Genomic DNA, 18,684 nt, shown 5'->3' with positions numbered 1-18,684 from the left:
CTCTGCAGAGTGCAGAGGTTCATCCAATATAATAATCTGGCCGTTTTGGGGACAAACACATTAAACAACGATTGCTGATAGAAATCTATCTGACGTGACTCAGACGAGGTAAAGTTTTATTGTTTTATTTGAGTTACATCTCTGATTCTCTCCTGGAAGTTAAAGCTGCAGGAACATCGCTGAAAAAGTCATTTTTTAGACATTTGAATGCAAAATTCTCAAACATATCTTTAAACGACTGAATAAATCATCATTTAATCAATAAATTTGATCAGATTACTTTGAAAAGAAAGGCTTTACAAGGAAAAATGTTCTTCACTGACTGAAACTAAAAGCAGAATGTGCTCATCTTGCAAACAACACTAGATCTGAAGCATTTTAACTTAAGACTAAAAACCTTGTGTAGGGGATGTTTTGTCCTGAAGGCTCACTGACCAGAATCCAAACACCGTAGCAACTGATTTAAAATCTACTGGTCCAGTCAACAAATTGGTCTCACGGAGTGTTTATTCTTCATAAATACTGCTCCAGGCTACCAAACAACCATCATCTAACCTCATAATTGGCTCTTTGGGGGTCAAACCTGCATTTGAATATGTTCTCGCCTCCACCAGTAATTCACAAAGATGCTAAAAATGCAAGGATGTGCCACTGAGACATAAATCTGCAACCTGTGCCAATGAATCTGACAAGCTGCAGGACCGTCGTTTTTAATTAAAGCCAATCAGCCTCGACCTTCAATGCACCGCTCCTGCTTTTTCCCCTTTGACTGCCTTCCTTCAGGTGATGTTGCATTCACTGGCTCGTCGGACGGACTCATTTCTCAAGTTTGGAAGTTGTTTATTTGATTTTGGTGTGTTCATAAGCATCATGTTGGACTGTGACGCCAAAAAGACGTGTTTAAACAACATGTTGACAGCTGTTCCCAGTATTTGAGTGAAGAAGGAAAGGACATATGAATTTGCTGTACGTTTCTTACCATCAAGCCAACTTTTACTTTCCTCCACCATGTTTCAGCATCATGTGACATCTTTTCTCAGACTTGAGAGGTCGTTCACATGCATTTTCTCGGTTGTTAAAACTTCAATCCAATATTTCTGACAGCGCTTGAATGCACCATGAGTAGGGAGGGAATCAGTTGGAAACAAACATTTTTCATTGGCTTTGAAATTAGGCCATTAAACTCTCACCTGGAACCAAAAAACCAGCCAATCAGAGCAGCATGTCACCATCATGAGTCCACACCTTTAATTTCAAATTGACAAAATTCCCTGAAAGCGATCGTCAGTGGATATCTTCTTTAGACATGTGAGTACACCTGTTTGAAATCTTGCAAGAAAGAACCAAACACTTGCTTCTTTGTCAGAAATGGAGGGATCTACTATGCAGCATTCTTTTGGTCTGGGCCCTCGAAGTCCAAACCCACCACATGGAGCTCAGCAGGCCCAGGGAACTGGACTTCCTGGAGCTCCACGTCCTGAGGAGCAGCCCCAGCAACAGCACCACAAACCTTTCTTCTACATACAGCCCTCGCAGCCATACATGCCCATGCAGAATATGCAGTGGCCCGTGCCGATGCCGATGCCCGTGTCCTACAACCCGTACTACAACTACCCTGGTTTAGGTAAGTCTCGAAAAACACTTCCTCTGTTTAGTTCAACTCATGGATTCAGGGCAGAAATGTTATCTAGCAACAATCACTGCTCTCTGTGTTTAATTCACAGAGCAGTTTAATGCAGCGACATCCTCCTGTGGAACTAAATGTTATCGTAGTTTCTACATTTTCAGTTTTTCATCAGTTTTTCATCAAATTTTCAAGGGCTTCTGTAAAGTAGTTGGCACTAAATCCAATTCTCCAGAAGCTCCAAGATCCCAAATATGATTGCAAAAGACTATAATTTCACTCTCAACATGCGGTTGGCATCATACACCCGCTTCAGACGGGGTACATATGCTAGCACTTTTAGCTAAGCAGCAACACTAATGATTTCAGCTTAAAAAGTGTGTAAATAATGTCTTTGCAAATAAATTTTTGGATCTCAGGGCTTCTGGAAACTTGGATTATGCAACTTGAACATGAAACGCTAGAGCCAAGAGCTTGTGCTAGTGTGGGTTCAGTCAATTTTAAGCATTGCTCAGAACAACTACGGCAGATTATATCGACTCTTGACAAGCGTTATTCTGGGCTTTGCATGCCTACATTGGCATCCAACCAGCAAATGACTAGTTCCAGAGGAGGCACTGGCTCTGAACCAGCATTTGTGTTATCTAGAGCGGTTTGTAAGGCAGAAAACTCTGGTTTAACGTGATTTGTAAGATGGGCTTTGTTTGAAATAACAACTTGAACTACTCTCGACTTCGCTCTCCTTCTTTAAAGGTTATGGCATGCCAATGATGCCCAACTATCAGCCAAATCCATACATGGAGCCACCTGGCTTTGTCATACCACACACCCACCTCCATCTGATGGACTACAGGCGCATGCTCAACCCTCAGTACTACCAGACGATGGCCTACCACTCCCGCAGGTTCCGCTACCAGCACAACGGTCAGACGAGAGAAATGACCAGCTCTGAGGTTCAAACTGAGCCACTTTCTGCGACACAGAGGACTAGCACTCCAAGTTCCGGCAAAGTAGAGGCCTCCCGTGGAAGCCCCAGTGTCCCCACCAATCAGCCGCTCTCTCCAGCCTTGGTTGTGCAGAAGTTGGATCATTCTCTGGAGCTGAAGGAGGTGGTGCCCCCTTCCACCAGCACTACCAGGACGACGCCAAATGGCAGCTTTGTGATCCAGACAGAGGAAGTCAGGATTGAATGCTGCACCACACCAGGAGGACTACAACTCCTGCACTCTCACGAGACTGCAGAAGTTTCCCACGGCTTTTCCCAGGATATGGTCCAATGTAGCTCCATCCTCCAGGGTGGTGTCTTGCAGGATAAAGGACTGTGCCTTCCTGCAGATGAGTCGGAACACTCGCTCCAATCCTGTCCTGACATCCTGTTAGTCGGGACGCCCAGCAGCGGTGAGACGATCCCTGCCCTGGAGGAGTCAAACCAGACGGACAACCAAGTAGCAGCTCCAGCTCATGGCGATGCTCAGGAGGTGAGCGGTGAGAAAGATCTGACGTCCAAGAATTTTCAGTTCAGAGCCGTCCACATGCCCTACGACCCAAAGTACCTGGATGAGCTGAGAAAGATGGAGTCCACAGTCTGGTCGATGGAGGACACTTTGATTCCCTCCCCTGAATCGCTGTTCCAAAATGACCAAACAGAGTCTCATGATGAAGAAGCTGAAGTGCCCTCGGCAGATGTGCTGACGGTCAGAGAGAAAACTCCAACAGACGAGGTCGTACCCATGATTGAGATGCCTCCTCTGACGGCAGATGAACTGGAGAATGCTGTCCCAACAATGGAGGGCCTAGAGGATGAGGTGTGTCCTGTTGCAGAGGAAACTTTACACGCAGCAGAAGTGGATCATGCACCGTATTTGCTGTTGTCGGATTACTCCCCTCTTAAGGCGAAGCAACCCAGACGAGAACAAACTCTCCAGGATCACCAGGATACTTCCTTTGAATCCCTCCCTGCATACCTCCCTTCAACCAGCTGGCTTGCAGACTTTGACAACGTCTACTACTGTAGCAAATTGCCACCAACTCCCAAGAAGCAGAACAGACCTCCGGGCAACCGTGGTTTGGATGTGCCTTCCAGAAGAAGAAAACTCGACCTGGAGTACAAAGAACAACCGCCCGTTCGCAAGCCGAAAGAGAGGTACAAACCCAAAGGCAAGGTGGACCGGAGAAGCCTCTCGGACCATGAATGCTGCATTAGCAGAAACTTCAATGAGAATGTGTTCACTCCTTACGTATCCAAGAGGGAGCGACTTTGCACCAGATGTCTGGCGAAGCGAAGGCTCTGCACGCCTTCCAGTCCAGGACTCGATGGTCGGAACCTACAGCGAAAAGTTCCATTCCAACAGAGGAATGATGCACTCTTACCAACATGTGAAGCCTGTAAATCTCACTCCACAACCGGAAAACAACTGATGAGAAAAGCTGCGAGGGTTGATGTCCGTGGCCGCCATCTTGGACACGAAACTGAAGGCGAGTCCTCTGAGAACAGCTCATGCCGCACAAAATGGAGGGCAGCTGATGACCTGAGGAAGCTCAATGATCTCAAGAGGCCGCTGGCATCCAAGCAGAATGTGGACACGCGTCCTGCAGTGATGTACCCGAAGGTGAAGGAAAAGAACTGTGGGTGTAACGAGCCACAGCATCAGTCGGCCGCCTGGGAGAGGCTGCGCCACTGTCCCCACGGCAACGCCATCCGACAAATGGACGAGAACTGTGGCACGCCGGTTTCCCTCCAGGACAAATGGACACACATGGATCAGACTTACCAGACGCAGAGGTGGCAAACGGGTAAGCAAATGAGAATTTCCACCGTCACATGCTGTTCAATAACTCTGCCTTTCTTTGTAACTGCAAAACTTATCATCCAGCAGAGAAGTCGCAGAAAGCAGTGATGACGAACCTCGACATGGACGGCTCCAAGAACGAAGCCAGATCACAACACTTTAATAAACACAAGAGATCACAACCACAATCACAAGGTTTGTTTGTAGTTTGCTCAACAGAAGTTGGATAAATCAAATGTTGAATACAAAAGGCCTTTGAATGCAGAAAATGGTTTGATGGGCTATAGAACAAATCACAATGCTTTACAATAACTTCTAGGTAGAAACCCCTGCATCACACATGTTTATGTACAATTAACAAGTATTAAATACACAGTTTGATAGGTGTTTGATGCTTTTCACAAACACTAGTTTGGAGACCTAATTTACCTGTGGGGGTACAGATTACAGACAATGACCTCTGGAGTTTAACCAAAATTAGCAGGTAGGCTGCGTCTCAGTCAACATCGGGCGTTGAAATTTCCAACCCTCAAGAGAATTAAAGGTGTACGATCCAAAAACTTCGCTGACCTTAACAAAACAATGTCTCTTTAGCAAGTGTACCCTCAGAAGTGCAGCCTCTTTGGATTTGTACAGGAAATTCGAGGGAAACTTTTTTAAATATCAACAACGTTTTCACACATTGAAATGCCATCATGTAACACCATTACTGACATAACTGGATGAGCAGAACCTGCTTGGAGAGTTAAATGTTTGGATTTGAATGTTTTGGTTTGTGTATGTAGACTTTCAGTTTCATTTATTTAAGAAGGGACATTAAGTGAATGGTAATCCGTCAATACAAATGCAAGAATTGGCCAAAAGGCTATTTTTCATTCGGCGAAGATCTTTAAAATGTTAATTGGACTGACGGAGGTGTGTGACATCAGCTTTAAAGTTGGTTGTATAAAAAGCACACGTCATGATGAATACTAATTTATATGAATGAGTTGCATAGTGTCTTGATTTAACTTAATATTTGTGTAATGTTTTTCTTTTCTTTGCAGGAACTCATAGAAAAGACACAAGATGCTGATTTTGCACACAAGCACAATTCAACAAAGTGAGAATCACTTTTTTTAAAGAAATGATGCACTTAATTTAAATTATTTCCACCTAAATTAATTTAATAATATAATCACTATGTTCACTATTTATTAACATTAAAATAAACACATTTATGCTACTTCTGGTCGTTGTCTTGCTTTTAAAACTGCTTTTCCTTTTATTGATTGTGGTGAAACATGTAGTAGTTGTGTTTGTCCACTAGATGGATCCATCTGTACATAAACTACACAATCAATCAGCTGATAACAAGAAAAACATCAGCTTTTATTTGATTTATTATGCACACAATGATTCATAACGACAGTCTTACATAATGCACACATTATACAACATTTTACGGATGAATCAGAATTTGTTTCACACAAGTCAAAATAGAATATGGAACATTTTTGGGAGATGAGATAAAGAAACTGACATCTTTATTTCGCTGCGGCGCCGTCTGAGGTGAACATCTGACAGTTTCCATCTCTAATTCATTAAACGCGCCGCTGTGATCGCACATTTGCATAAGACCTTTAAACCAACGGTCTTATCTCGACTGACTCTCAGTGGATGTTAAGGTGGCTGTTTATCATCGCGTCTCTGGTGGTGTGAAGGTGCTCTAGGGGGAATCAAACCTGTGACCTTTTGATTAGAGTGGCCTGATTGGAGTCGTAAACTACAAGCTGTGGCTCATAATGAAGCTGAGTAACATGAATAAAGAGATAACTACTTCTGATTAGCAGAAACAACATAATCCACATCAAATGATCTGCTGTTCAGTTACATTTCAGTTCTAAATCCACGTTCATCGCTGTTCCTGTTCCGCATAAAAGTGAACGTTGATTCGTTGTCTTAATCTAAAATTATCTTTTTTCCTTGTTGCCAAAACCCTGAAAACTGAAAATACTCTTTTAAATACCTGAAGTAAAGCTTTGGTTCCAGATTGTGGTGACGGCTGCGTTGAAGTCTGAGATAAAATCACCCTAAAACCCAAAATATCTACATCGTATGACGTCATGAGAAGAGAATGAAAGGACACACTGCAGCGAGCAGGTTTACCACTAATTAGGCCACAAAAAAAAGAAAATCTGTGAATTTGATGGTATGTTTCTTCCCAATGTTGTAATTTGCTGCATTTAAGAGTTTAACAAATTGAGCCATAAAAGAATTTTCACAGACAATTTATTAAGAGGAAAACAAGATAATCAAATAAGATTTATAAATCTTGTCGAGCACAGAGGCAACATTTGAACTGCGATGTTAGCATTTAGCTAAAAGAGCTGCTAGCATGGCTGTCGACCAAGGACGTTAGATTAAAACCCAGATACATTGACGGAGGAGGAGCCTCGTTTATTCCTATGAAAGCTGCTCGTCAAAAACACTCTAATTGCCAGGTATGAAAATATCCAGATCTTCCGTGTTGTGAGACCACAAGAGACTTCTACCTACGGAGCCGGCTTACTTCCGGTTTGGCATCTGGCTAACTTGAAAAGAAAGACAATAATTTAATCATGTGGCTCTTCTAGACTTTCCAAATCATATTGGACTGAATGGCTCAAATATTGATAGTTAAACAAGTCATTTTGCAGGAGGGAAAGGTTGTGAGGCTCCAAATAAAATGATGATATGATATAATAACAGGTTTGGCAACTATGTCACAGCATGGTGCTCTTCCTGGGGGCTTTGCTGTGATGTCAGCATTTAGCTTAAAGAGCTGCTAGCATGGCTGTAGACCAAGGACGTTACATTAAATATATAGATACAGTGTTGGAGATGGGGCCTCGTTTATTCCTATGAAAGCTGCTCATCACCAAAAATACTCGACTTCCATGTTGTGTGGCCCACAGAGCACATTAGAGACTTCTGCCTACTGAGCCCGCTAACTTCCCATTTAGCATCTGGCTAATTTGAAAAATACAATAATTCAATCATGTGGCTCTTCTACTTCAAAGCCTGGCGCTCTTCCTGAGGGTTTTGTTGTGATGTTAGCATTTAGCTAAAAGAGCTGCTAGCATGGCTGTCGACTCACAGTCAGCCGTTTTTATGATTGTGTCAGCTAAAACATGAAAACACGCCGTATTGAATTAATAGTCACAAAATAACTACATTATTGGAGTTGTGATATTTCTCGTCAAGGCGACTGTGAACACATTATTGATTCAATAATATGTCTCGTCGCTCCCAGAGGGTAAAAAGAGTACACAAATGTATTGAATACATAATGAATGTTGTTGGACCGGACCATTAGAGTTTATGCCGTGTTCAGCAGCCTTTTGAAAGCAGGTAATGAAACCAATCTCACTGACGTCGTTCCAAATGAAACATGTAATGACAGAAAGCAGCAGCAGTAATGGCTTTCCTGGCTGCAGGGGAGGTAAATACCGCAATGTGGAGTGTATGTTTCCGTCAAGAGGATTGCGGGAGTTTGATGTGTGATTTCAGGGTCTCGCAACAGGCCGACGACTGTTCGCTCACGTCGAGATCGAGCCCACACAATGCGCCGTCTTCAAAGGGGAAGGAAGGCCCCGCTCTGGTGCATTGTTTGAAACAGAGAAAAGCTTTTTTGCAATCTGAAACAACCCTCTTAAGTGATTTCTGGGAAGACGAGGGGTCTTTGAAGCTAACAGAGTGTGCTGAGCGAGAGGGGCCAGATGGGAGGAAGAGGAAAGTTGCAGCAGCGGAGCGCAAACACATGATTTCCCCTCAGATTTTTCCGTTTTTACAGCGCGGAGATGGACAGCGGTGTTTTGAGGGACGGTCTCAGAGCTCATATCTCGTCGACTCCATCTTCGCGCCGACGCTCCATCTTTGTAACGCCTGCGTTACGGTTAAATGTGAAAAAGGCTTTGGCGTGATTGGCTCCTGAGGGGATTTACAGCGTGAGGCGGTGGTGACGGGCTGTAGCACATATATCTCATACAGGATGACATAAACAGCCTCTGTGGGGCAAAAACTTCCAGCAGTGATGATTTCCCTTTACGGCGGCTGTGAGATGATGCGTTCAAGTGCAGGAACATCAGAATGTCCTCTTATAGGGACAGAAAGATGAGGAGAAGAGGACGTTATACAGTCACACACTTCGGCATCAGCTCTTAAAATGCAAATATGGATGTTTTAAGTAAAGAAACATTAAGAAGTCGGCCATTTTAGTGTTTTATTTTGAAGGGTTAGTTCACACAAATCACAAAGAAACATTCAAATCACAAAGTTAAACCTGCATGGTTAGATTTTGTACCTTACGTAAACTTACCTTAAAGGACAACACAACTTATATTGTTTTAATTTGTTTATTTGTGGCGGACCCTGCCACCTTTCTAGCTTCAACCGGTGCTCTGGGAACTTATTTTCCTCTGAGAACACCTGAGAGTTTCTATAATTACCTCGTTAATGTCGTAAATATTAAAATTCTGAGTTTGAAGTTCTTCTCCAAAACTACTTACTGCCCCTTTATTTCTCCTTTTTCCCTATTATTTATTAACCTTGTTTTTGTTATTCTAATTTTATTTTTGGTGTTCTGTAATTTTTCTTCTTTATTAGTTTATTTAATTTGTTAAGTTCACATTTTTATTTATATATTTAGTTTTTTTTTTGGCTACTTTGTGTCTGTTTTCTTCTATGGTTTTGTTTAAAGTACTTATATAAGATTTAATATTATTTTATTTTTATTGTACTTTTACTCACGTAAGATTGCATGAAACCCAAATAGTGAAAAGATAAGAGTTGGAGATCAGGAGATGTCATCAGGGTCATAAAACTAACTTTTCCTCCTTTTATAGAGAAAAAAAACAATAATAAAAATATATTTAACATCAGTCCAAAAATGTCGTTGCTACTTTAAGCTCTGATTACTTCCTGTTTTATGCATGATGTTCACCTATACGTGGGATCTGTATATATAACTGCTGCAGATGCACAAAAGGATCGGCACATTTTTGAAGCACTCGCCTCGACAGCTTTGAGCTGCTTGTGTTAAAATGTCAGCCTCTGTGTGTGTTGTGTGTCTGTGTGGGTGTGTGTCATCGCTCGAGATGCCTTTAAGAGCTGCGGGAGGTTAAGAGCATCCATTCTGCCTCCTTAACTGTTTGGAGTGATTCTTTCAAGCTGTCAAGTACTTTTTTATTTGTGTGTGTGTGTGGAGAACAGCGAAGCGTACGCCACGAGGTTCAAGTGCTCGTCGTCAACAGACGTCTCTGAGAACGACTAAGTGGAATCACAACGCAGGATTCACTTTCAGGGAGAGTTTCTTTTCACAGAGACAAAAAAGTAACCCTGAAAGAAAAAAAAATACTGCCTGAGATTATCATGTTTGTAAAATAAGAGAATTAAGAGTGAGTAAGATATCTAACATCATAATTAACGTTGTGCCAAGACCATAAATTCGACAAAAGTACTAGGTTAGGTTTAAGAAAAGGGGTTTAACTGCGTGTTTCAAAGGATAACTTAGCAATATTTCTACATGTATCGGCAGTTGTTTCTTTTGAGGATTAAAGGTATTAATGTCCTTATCCTAGTTTGAAGCTTTTCCAAATGTAAGATAAATTTAATATTCCATCCACCGACCTTTAGTGGAGCGTTTACTCGAGATATATTAGCTTCCTCTGTTGACTTGTGGCGTCAGATTTTGCTTAAGCTTCAAGATCTTTGCTTTGTTGAACGCAGTAATTCTGCGTTTAAACATTGAATTGTCGTCTATGTGCAACAGTTTGAGTTTCTTCACAGCTGTTCTGTCAGGATGGATATCAGCTCCTATCTTTTCTCCTTCAGCTTGAAGACAAACACTCGGCCGGAGTCGTGACAGTGCCGTCTGCTCTCCGCGGCTCCTGAAGGACATGATGGATGCTTCTTTGAAGGATCCCTTCTGTCATCCAGACGCCCAATTAGAGTCGGGACGGTTACAGCCGACCACTCCGGACCGAAAGGTAGGAGGGCAGCATCAGTCACCCAGTGGACCACACTGACTCTGTCTGCCAGTTCAGTCCACTGGTCCACCATGAGAAAAACAACTCCGTAAGGTCAGCTGATGATGTAGTACATGCTAATGCTTTAGCTGACAATATCTGGAAAATTTTCATTTTTTGTATAATGTATACATCAATCATACAGTGGAGCGCTATCAAGCCAACACATCCTCATACGTAAACAACTGGACTTGCTGTTTTGTTTGGCAGCAAAGTCACAATGATGCATGGTTGCATTTAACACTTAGCAAACCAAAGATACATCCATACGTACGGATTATATTGACATTACTTAACATGTCATATCATGTTCACGTAACATGTTTATTACCTGACTTTTGATAGGAGATGGAGGCCACAAGGCTGCCAAACTGGTTCAGTGTGAAACCAGTGTATATGTCTGACGAGAAACCACGTGTTTCAACTTTTGTAAGGGTGACACCACTGGATATTTTTCAGGACATGTCAGGACAATTTTCAGTTGTGGTTGTGGTGACAAAACTAGGCATTTTCGTAAGACTTCTGAACGTTTCCATTGGTGTTTGTGGTGACCATTTTATGCCCGACCATGCTGTTTTCCTAACCCTTACCTAGTTTTTCCTTGTTTTCAAACTCAACCGGAGCATGAGCACAGCGTTGTAGCAGGAGAGAAATTTAAAATTGAACCTAAAGAAACATTAAGTTCAAACTTATCTGTCGTACTTTGCTTATATTTGTTCATGCGTTTGGGATTTGGTCGGGTTTAGACAAGAAAACTGCTCAGTTTGAAAAAAATAAGATTGAATCGAGTCTTATTCCCAACTCGTCAAACACTTGTGGGTGTGATAATCAACTTTCTTACAAATTGAACGTTTATAAAACAGATTCGGCACTAAAAATACTTGGTAAGGTTTAGGAAAACATTGTGGTTTGGATTTAAATAACTGTGCTACCTACGTAACGTACACAACTCTGGTTACGCTGACTTGTTGCTGTTTATTCTACCTCACCCGACTTTCTCCTTTGCTGATGTAATAATTATTATGGCCACCTGACAAGAAGCAGAAACATGGGTTGATTTGAGAGCCTTGTGATTGAGTAAGTAGGACACTGGGGTCCTGCAGGAGTGCAGCATTGGCACAAAAAACTTGGCAATTACAGCAAAAGTGTGTGTCCGAATGTGTGTTGCTGTGAAGCGTTGTGGTCATTTTTCAGCAGAGAGGCGGTCCTGTGTGGCCCCAGTGGCAGCTACATCCGCAGGGTCGGGGGTTTGATTTCCACCCGGGCCTCCCACACTCAGGTGTCGGTACTCAATTAAGCAGTAACACAGTCAAGGTCGTGGTTATTGGCAGCAGTGAACTGCAGCTGGAGGAAATGTAGATCGGTGAAACACGACCTTGACTGTGTTACTGCTGTTCACACAACACCGACTACATTCACACAGGAGGAGAGATTTTCTACGCCGACCGCCGGTCACATTTAATTTCACCAGATTTCTCCTGTCGTGTCGAAATGTAGAGATGAGCGAGCAGCACGTGGCAGAAAGCAGGACGTCTGGCTTGTGTTGTGCTCAGATCTGGTTTCAGATAATAAAGTATTTAATGAGTATATTGTGTAACTACCCTGTATGATGGCTCACTTTACATGGAGGTTGATAAAAAGAGTAACTTATGATTAAGTAACTAGTATTTATTGAGTAATTTGAGTTACTGCTAACTCACTTTACATGGAGGTTGATAAAAAGAGTAACTTATGATTAAGTAACTAGTATTTATTGAGTAATTTGAGTTACTGCTAACTCACTTTACTTAAAGGTTGATAAAAAGAGTGACTAATGATTAAGTTACTAGTATTTAATGAGTATTTTGAGTTACTTCTCATTATGGTGTCTCACTTTACATACAGATTGATTTAAAGAGTAACTAATGATTAAGTAACTAGTATTTAATGATTATATTGGAGACAACTCAGTGTGCTGTCTCACTGAAATGTATACAAAGAGTAACTTATGATTAAGTAACTAGTATTTAATGAGTAATTTGAGTTACTACTAACTCACTTTACTTAAAGGTTGATAACAGAGTGACTAATGATTAAGTAACTAGTATTTAATGAGTAATTTGAGTTACTACTAACTCACTTTACTTAAAGGTTGATACAAAGAGTAACTAATGATTAAGTTCCTAGTATTTAATGAGTAATTTGAGTTACTACTAACTCACTTTACATAAAGGTTGATAACAGAGTGACTAATGATTAAGTAACTAGTATTTAATGAGTAATTTGAGTTACTACTAACTCACTTTACTTAAAGGTTGATACAAAGAGTAACTAATGATCGTTATTAGTATTTAATGAGTACTTTGAGTTACTACTAACTCATTTTTACTTAAAGGTTGATTCAAAGAGTAACTAATTATTAAGTTACTAGTATTTAATGAGTAATTTGAGTTACTACTAACTCACTTTACTTAAAGGTTGATAAGAGAGTGACTAACGATTAAGTTAGTAGTATTCAGTGAGTAATTTGAGTTACTACTAACTCACTTTACTTAAAGGTTGATAAAAGAGTGACTAATGATTAAGTAAATAGTATTTTATTTTGGGTCACTGCTCAGTATAATGTCACTTGACTTGAAGGTACACAAAAAGAGTAATAAATGATTACGTAACTAGTGTTTAATGAGTAATTTGTGTCACAACTAAGTATGATGTCCCACTTTACGATTGATAAAAAAGTAACTAATGATTAAGTAACTAGTATCTAATGAGTCTTTTGTGTCACAACTAACTTACCTTACTTGACGGTTGATAAAAAAGAGTAACTAATGATTAAGTAATGAGTATTTAATGAGTCTACTGGTATTTTTAGTCTAGTCTAACATGCTAACTGTGTCTTATTTATTGTTTTGTTGATTACTCATCATCCCTGACAAATAAATAATTTAAAACAACTAAAAGCTTAATTAAACATGTGGTTCCCAGTGGTTCAGCAGATTCTGTAATCAGAGCCCACTTTGTGTTTCAGGTTGTGATTATTTTGAAGACATTCAAGTAAACAAGTGTTTACTGAGAAGGTCAAACTCAAGAAGCAGGTGATGCTCAGCTGCTCCTGAGCTCCTCACGTAAATGTCAAGGGTGCCTGTTTTTGTTTTTTCAGCCCTCGTTGGGATGAATCACAACAACCTCTTAGATACATCGGAGAGCCTCAGAACAACAACAACAACAACACTGGAGGATCCTGTCCTCCGCGACACAAATAAAGGAAAATGGAGCGTGGCCTTTGTCGGATATTGAGTCGGTGTACTGTGAAAGTGAATATTGTGTGAGGTCTCCGGGCTTCATGTGCTGTAATGGCCGAGCCTGTGGAGGGAAGCAGAACCCGCGACGTTCAACAGGTCCGTCACACGGCCTCGGCGCCGCCCCCCTCGCTGCAGGCTCAAGAGAGAGGACTCTTCGAGCCGACGGGGCAGCGAACCCAGAGAGAAGAGGTCCGGGTTTCTTTACAGGAAGTCAGAGAAACCACTCGGAGAAGAGGGTTTAATGGAGCGGGATTACATCAGAGGGTGGTGATGTTGGTGGTGTGATGCATTCATGGTGAAACTGCAGGCAGACGCCATTTTATTTTCCAGCCAGTCACCAGAATAAAATGTCACAACGCTGTGCTGAAGTTCTGGTGAGGCTCAAACACTGAAAACACTTTTGTTTAGGTTGATTAAATATGACATTATCAATATGTGTAACTGTAAAAATGTCTTTTTATATCATATTTATGACCTTTTAATCTCATAGTTTTGACTTCCTTCTTCAAAATGTTGACTTTTATCTCACAATTATGACTTTTTATATCATATTTATGAGTTTTAACGCATATTCTTGACTTTTAAATTATTAATTAAAAATTATGACTTTTCATATCATATTTATTACTTTTTATATCAAAATTTTGACCTTTTGAATCACATTTTATGACTTTGTACATCATGTTTATGACTCTTAAAGTAATAAGTTTGACTTCCTACTTCAAAATGTTCAAAATATGATATTTTACATATCATATTTATGACCTTTAAAGTCATAGTTTTGACTTCTTACTTTAAAATGTTGACTTTTATCTCATAATTTCATCATTTTATATCACATATATGACTTTTATCTCTCAATTATGACTTTGTATATTATATTTATGACTTTTATGTAATCATTTTGATCTTTCAGCTCATAATTATGACTTTTAATCTCATAATTTTGACTTTCTATTTCAAAATGTTAACTTTTGACTCACAGTTTCAACATTTTAGATCATATTTATGACTTTTACCGCATATGTTTGACTATTTATCTCACAATTCTGACCTTGCAAATCATAAATATGACTTTTTATATCATAATTGTGACCTTTTAAGTCATAATTATGATTTTTAATCTCATAGTTTTGACTTCCTACTTGAAAATATTTAATAATTTCAACATTTTATATAATATTTATGACTTTTATCTAATCATTTTGATCTTTTAACTCACAACTGTGACTTTTTTTGTTTTCATCTACTGTGCTTAATGATTTGTTCTTAACTCAAGTGGCAGAATTGGACTTCCACACCTGATTAATGTCAATAAGAGTTATTGATCATCATCAGCACACACACACAGACACACAAACACTGCAGTCCTGACTGTCAGACGAGTTCAGCTGCTCGACTTCGCTGTGAGAATCAACATCCACATGATTAATGTCACAATATTTACTTGTTGAGCAAATCAGTTGGGATGACACACACACACACATACACGCACGCGCACACACACACACACACACACACACACACACACACACACAGAGTTGTTTTCCTGGTTGAGTTCTTGGCAGTGCTGCGCTCCACTCGGAGGTAATCAGCACGCTGTTTGGGGCCTTTTAGTCGAGTCTCTGCAGAGGGATCGGCCGGCTCACAGGGCGTTTCACCCAAACAAACACCGCGGGGGGAAACGCCAGCGACCACCAAATTCAGGAAGAGGGAGATTACAAACACGTGTAGCGGAGGACGAGGGGGGTGGAGGGGGACGCCATGTTCCCCTACGGGCCTAATTGCCAGAGACGAGTAGCAGATGTGGCCGTCGGAGTGTTTCGCTTACAGAGACGGACTGCAGGACAGCAAACAATAACACACAGGACGGAGCGATGAGCTAATCCTGCTTATGTAATGTGGTGGAGGAAAGAGGTGGGGTACTGCAGAGAAACTCTACCTGCAGCAGCTTCATCGTCTTACATCTGCCAGCTGAGGCTGTGACGCAGGTTCGAGTCAGGAGAAGAAATGAGAAGCTGGTTAGATAACGCAAGTTAACCTGTTTGACTTTTATTTTGGAGAGGCAGCTTTTATAACTCACTGTACAAACATCCAGACGTCTCATTCTGCGTGTTTAAGTCTTTCAAAGCTGATTTTAAATGAATATCTTGATCTTTAAGCGAACACGAGGCTCTCTGAAAGTGAATCAGACGGAGCTTCACATCCTCCTGTCAGACGCTGAGCTCTCTCTGTAATGAACCCCATTACATTTTCCTCTAACGATGATGAAACCGAAGCACAGATGGCCACCAAAGCTTCCACCATGTGGTCTGTGAAGAGAGAACTCCTCTTCTACTGTACTCTCCATTCACGCCAGCTTCCACAACACTTTTCACGACCTAATTAAATCTGTGATACTCCCGACTCCCGGGTGATTTATCTCGCCGAGGCTCCTCTCAGCCGATGGTCTTGATGTAAAGCTTTAAAGTGAAGCTGATTGTCAAGGTAACCTCGCTAGATTTAACGCTTCTCCCATGAAATTAGCTTATCCCTTTAACTGCCATGGAATAAACCTCAGCAGCGAGCAAAAACTTGATCTCCCGCCTGCTTTTTTGGCGCCTGTTAACACAAGATATGGAGTTTTTTTCCTTTCTCTTCCGGCAGGCTCAGATAATCCCTCGTGGATAGGAAATATCTGACCCAGCCACTGATTTCTGGAGACCCTGCTGCGCTTCTATCGCGGATTAGCCGGGGCTGAATTGGAATCAGAGGCGAGGAGGAGATGGCGCCGATGGGCAGGGGCGCCATCCAGGTGTGAAAGTGCAACACATTCACTGTCACGGATTGGTTCATCTCAAAATGCATGAAATTTACTCCCTGGAGACGGATTCATAAGAAGGTCATTAGCCGTCCGGACGCTGCAGGAGGCTCTGCAGAAGAAGATGAAGGAGTGTGTGTGGGCTGTGTTTGTGTACACACTATATAATATATTCATCCGTCTACACTTAGTGTTAGAATTGAAGGTCAGCCTCCTGAAATAAGAAGCAGTCGGCCTCAAAATTCAATTTCTGCTTCATTTCCAGGCGGCGACAGAGACGTTAATACGGCCGTCTGTATATTCAGAGGTCGGCTGCAATTCATACGCTGCAGACGAAGAAACCAGCAGTGACTCCACCTGATGGAGTCCAACTCACAACCTCCATCACCTGCAGGCTGGGAGAGAGGGAGGGGGCTGTCAGGAGAGGAAACGTTATGAGAAATGGTCATTATTATGATAAGAAATGTCATAATTGTGAGAAAAAGTCAAAATTATGATCAAATTGAAATCATGACATATAAATCATAGTTGTGTTAAAATGTAAAAATTATGTTAAAAAAGTCTTAATTGTGAAAAATTCATAATTATAATAAAAAGTCAAAATTATGAATGAGAAGGCTTTTGACTTTTTTCACAATTCTGAGTTCATTTATGACTTATTTAGGATAACTTAAATCATGACTACCCCTATGATAAAAAGTCATAATTGTGTGAAAATTTAAAAAATTATGAAAAAAGTCAAAATTGTTTAAAAAAGTCAAATTTGTGAGAAAAAGTCATACTTGTGAAAATGTTTAAATAATGTTTAAAAGTCAAAATTATGATAAAAATTCATTGTTATGGAAAAAAAATCCTAATTGTGATTATTTTAAAACTATGCATGAAAGGTCAAAATTTTGAGATTGAAGTCATAATTATGAAAAAAAGTATTTTGACTTTTTTCATATTTATGACTTAATTTATGACTACTTAAATTATAAAGTATTGATTAGGAAAAATGTCAAAATTATGATATAAAGTCATGAATGTGAACATTTTAAAATTATCCGTGGAAATACAGTATAATGAGATCAAAGTCTCAAAGTCATGACTATGAAAAAAAGGCTTTTGACTTTTTTTCATAATTATGACTTAATTTAAGACTATTAAGACTAATTTATGACTACTTAAATCATGACTAAACCTATGATAAAAAGTCATAATTGTGTGAAAATATTTAAATTATTAAAAAAGACCAAATTGTTTAAAAAAGTCAGAATTATAAGTTAACACTATAAGAAAAAAAATCATTTGTGATTTTTTGAAAATGATGCGTGAAAAGTCATAAAAATGACTTTTTAAAATAATTATGACTTAGTTTATTACTAACCCTATGGTAAAATGTCAAAATTATGAAAAAAGTCAAAATTATGAAATAAAAGTCAAAATTATGATAAAAAGTCATGATGGTGAAAAGTCATTATTACAAACACATTTTTAGGTCATGACATAAAAGTCATAACTGTGCAACTTTTTTTTTTAATTATGGAAAATGTCGAACTACAAGAAACTATAATTATGAGATAAAAGTTGTACTGATCTGTCTCCACTCAGTAGAAGAACTGAAGATCAGCCATTCACATGTCGTCACATTTCATGTCATTCTCTGCTGACGTGTCGACTCCACCAGACCAACTAGACGAGTGTGAGATCATTGATCAGCCTGAGAGAGATGAGAGGATCAACCAGACAGACAGAGAGATTACCTGACTGTACGTTAGCCGCATGCTAACATTAACAAGCGACTACACACTCCCGATATCGTTACCATTAAACATATCGATCTTTGAACTGTTGGCCTGTTTTCCTTCTTCTCTTCAGTCCAGTGTGTACTTGTACTTCACTCAGAACACAACAGTACCTCTTGAAGTACAACACGATGTTTAGTAAATCTTTATATTCGAGTTATCAAAACTGGAAACGTGCCGCTTCATGGCAACAAAGCTGAAAAATACTCCTGTGGAGACTGTTTTGTTAATGTATGAGATATATTTTATTCATCTTTTATTTTAATGTGGAAAAAAGAAGTTACATATTCCAACTTTGAAGAGGTTCACTAACTTAAATTTGCACCTCGTCAGCTTTTGATCTGACCTCTGCAGGA

General features: G+C 40.1%; 1 protein-coding gene across 2 annotated transcripts; it reads left to right on the top strand.

The window, feature by feature from the left end:
* Positions 1 to 1,218: 1,218 nt before the first annotated feature.
* On the top strand, positions 1,219 to 5,638 carry LOC115569674 (uncharacterized). Of its 2 annotated transcripts, none has more exons than XM_030397703.1 (4): positions 1,219 to 1,624; positions 2,378 to 4,417; positions 4,498 to 4,608; positions 5,460 to 5,638. In XM_030397703.1, the coding sequence occupies exons 1-4, from the start codon at positions 1,369 to 1,371 to the stop codon at positions 5,486 to 5,488; spliced, it is 2,436 nt and encodes an 811-aa protein (XP_030253563.1). In that variant the 5' UTR covers positions 1,219 to 1,368; the 3' UTR covers positions 5,489 to 5,638. The 2 variants fall into 2 exon arrangements, with proteins under 2 accessions (XP_030253563.1, XP_030253564.1); XM_030397704.1 differs by having other exon boundaries at positions 1,220 to 1,624; positions 4,501 to 4,608.
* The last annotated feature ends 13,046 nt before the right edge of the window (positions 5,639 to 18,684 follow it).

This window comes from Sparus aurata, chromosome 19 (assembly GCF_900880675.1).
Source record: "Sparus aurata chromosome 19, fSpaAur1.1, whole genome shotgun sequence".
NCBI classification, from domain to species: Eukaryota; Metazoa; Chordata; class Actinopteri; order Spariformes; family Sparidae; genus Sparus; species Sparus aurata.
Note: the sequence above shows the minus strand (reverse complement) of the source record. Positions and strands in the feature narration are given on the sequence as shown.

Bases quoted from the DNA above. Each gene is read 5' to 3' on its own strand.
- LOC115569674 (XM_030397703.1), top strand. From the start codon at position 1,369: ATGGAGGGATCTACTATGCAGCATTCTTTTGGTCTGGGCCCTCGAAGT. The intron at 4,418-4,497 runs GTAAGCAAATGA...CTTATCATCCAG, and splicing joins GACGCAGAGGTGGCAAACGG to CAGAGAAGTCGCAGAAAGCA. The intron at 4,609-5,459 runs GTTTGTTTGTAG...TTTTCTTTGCAG, and splicing joins ATCACAACCACAATCACAAG to GAACTCATAGAAAAGACACA.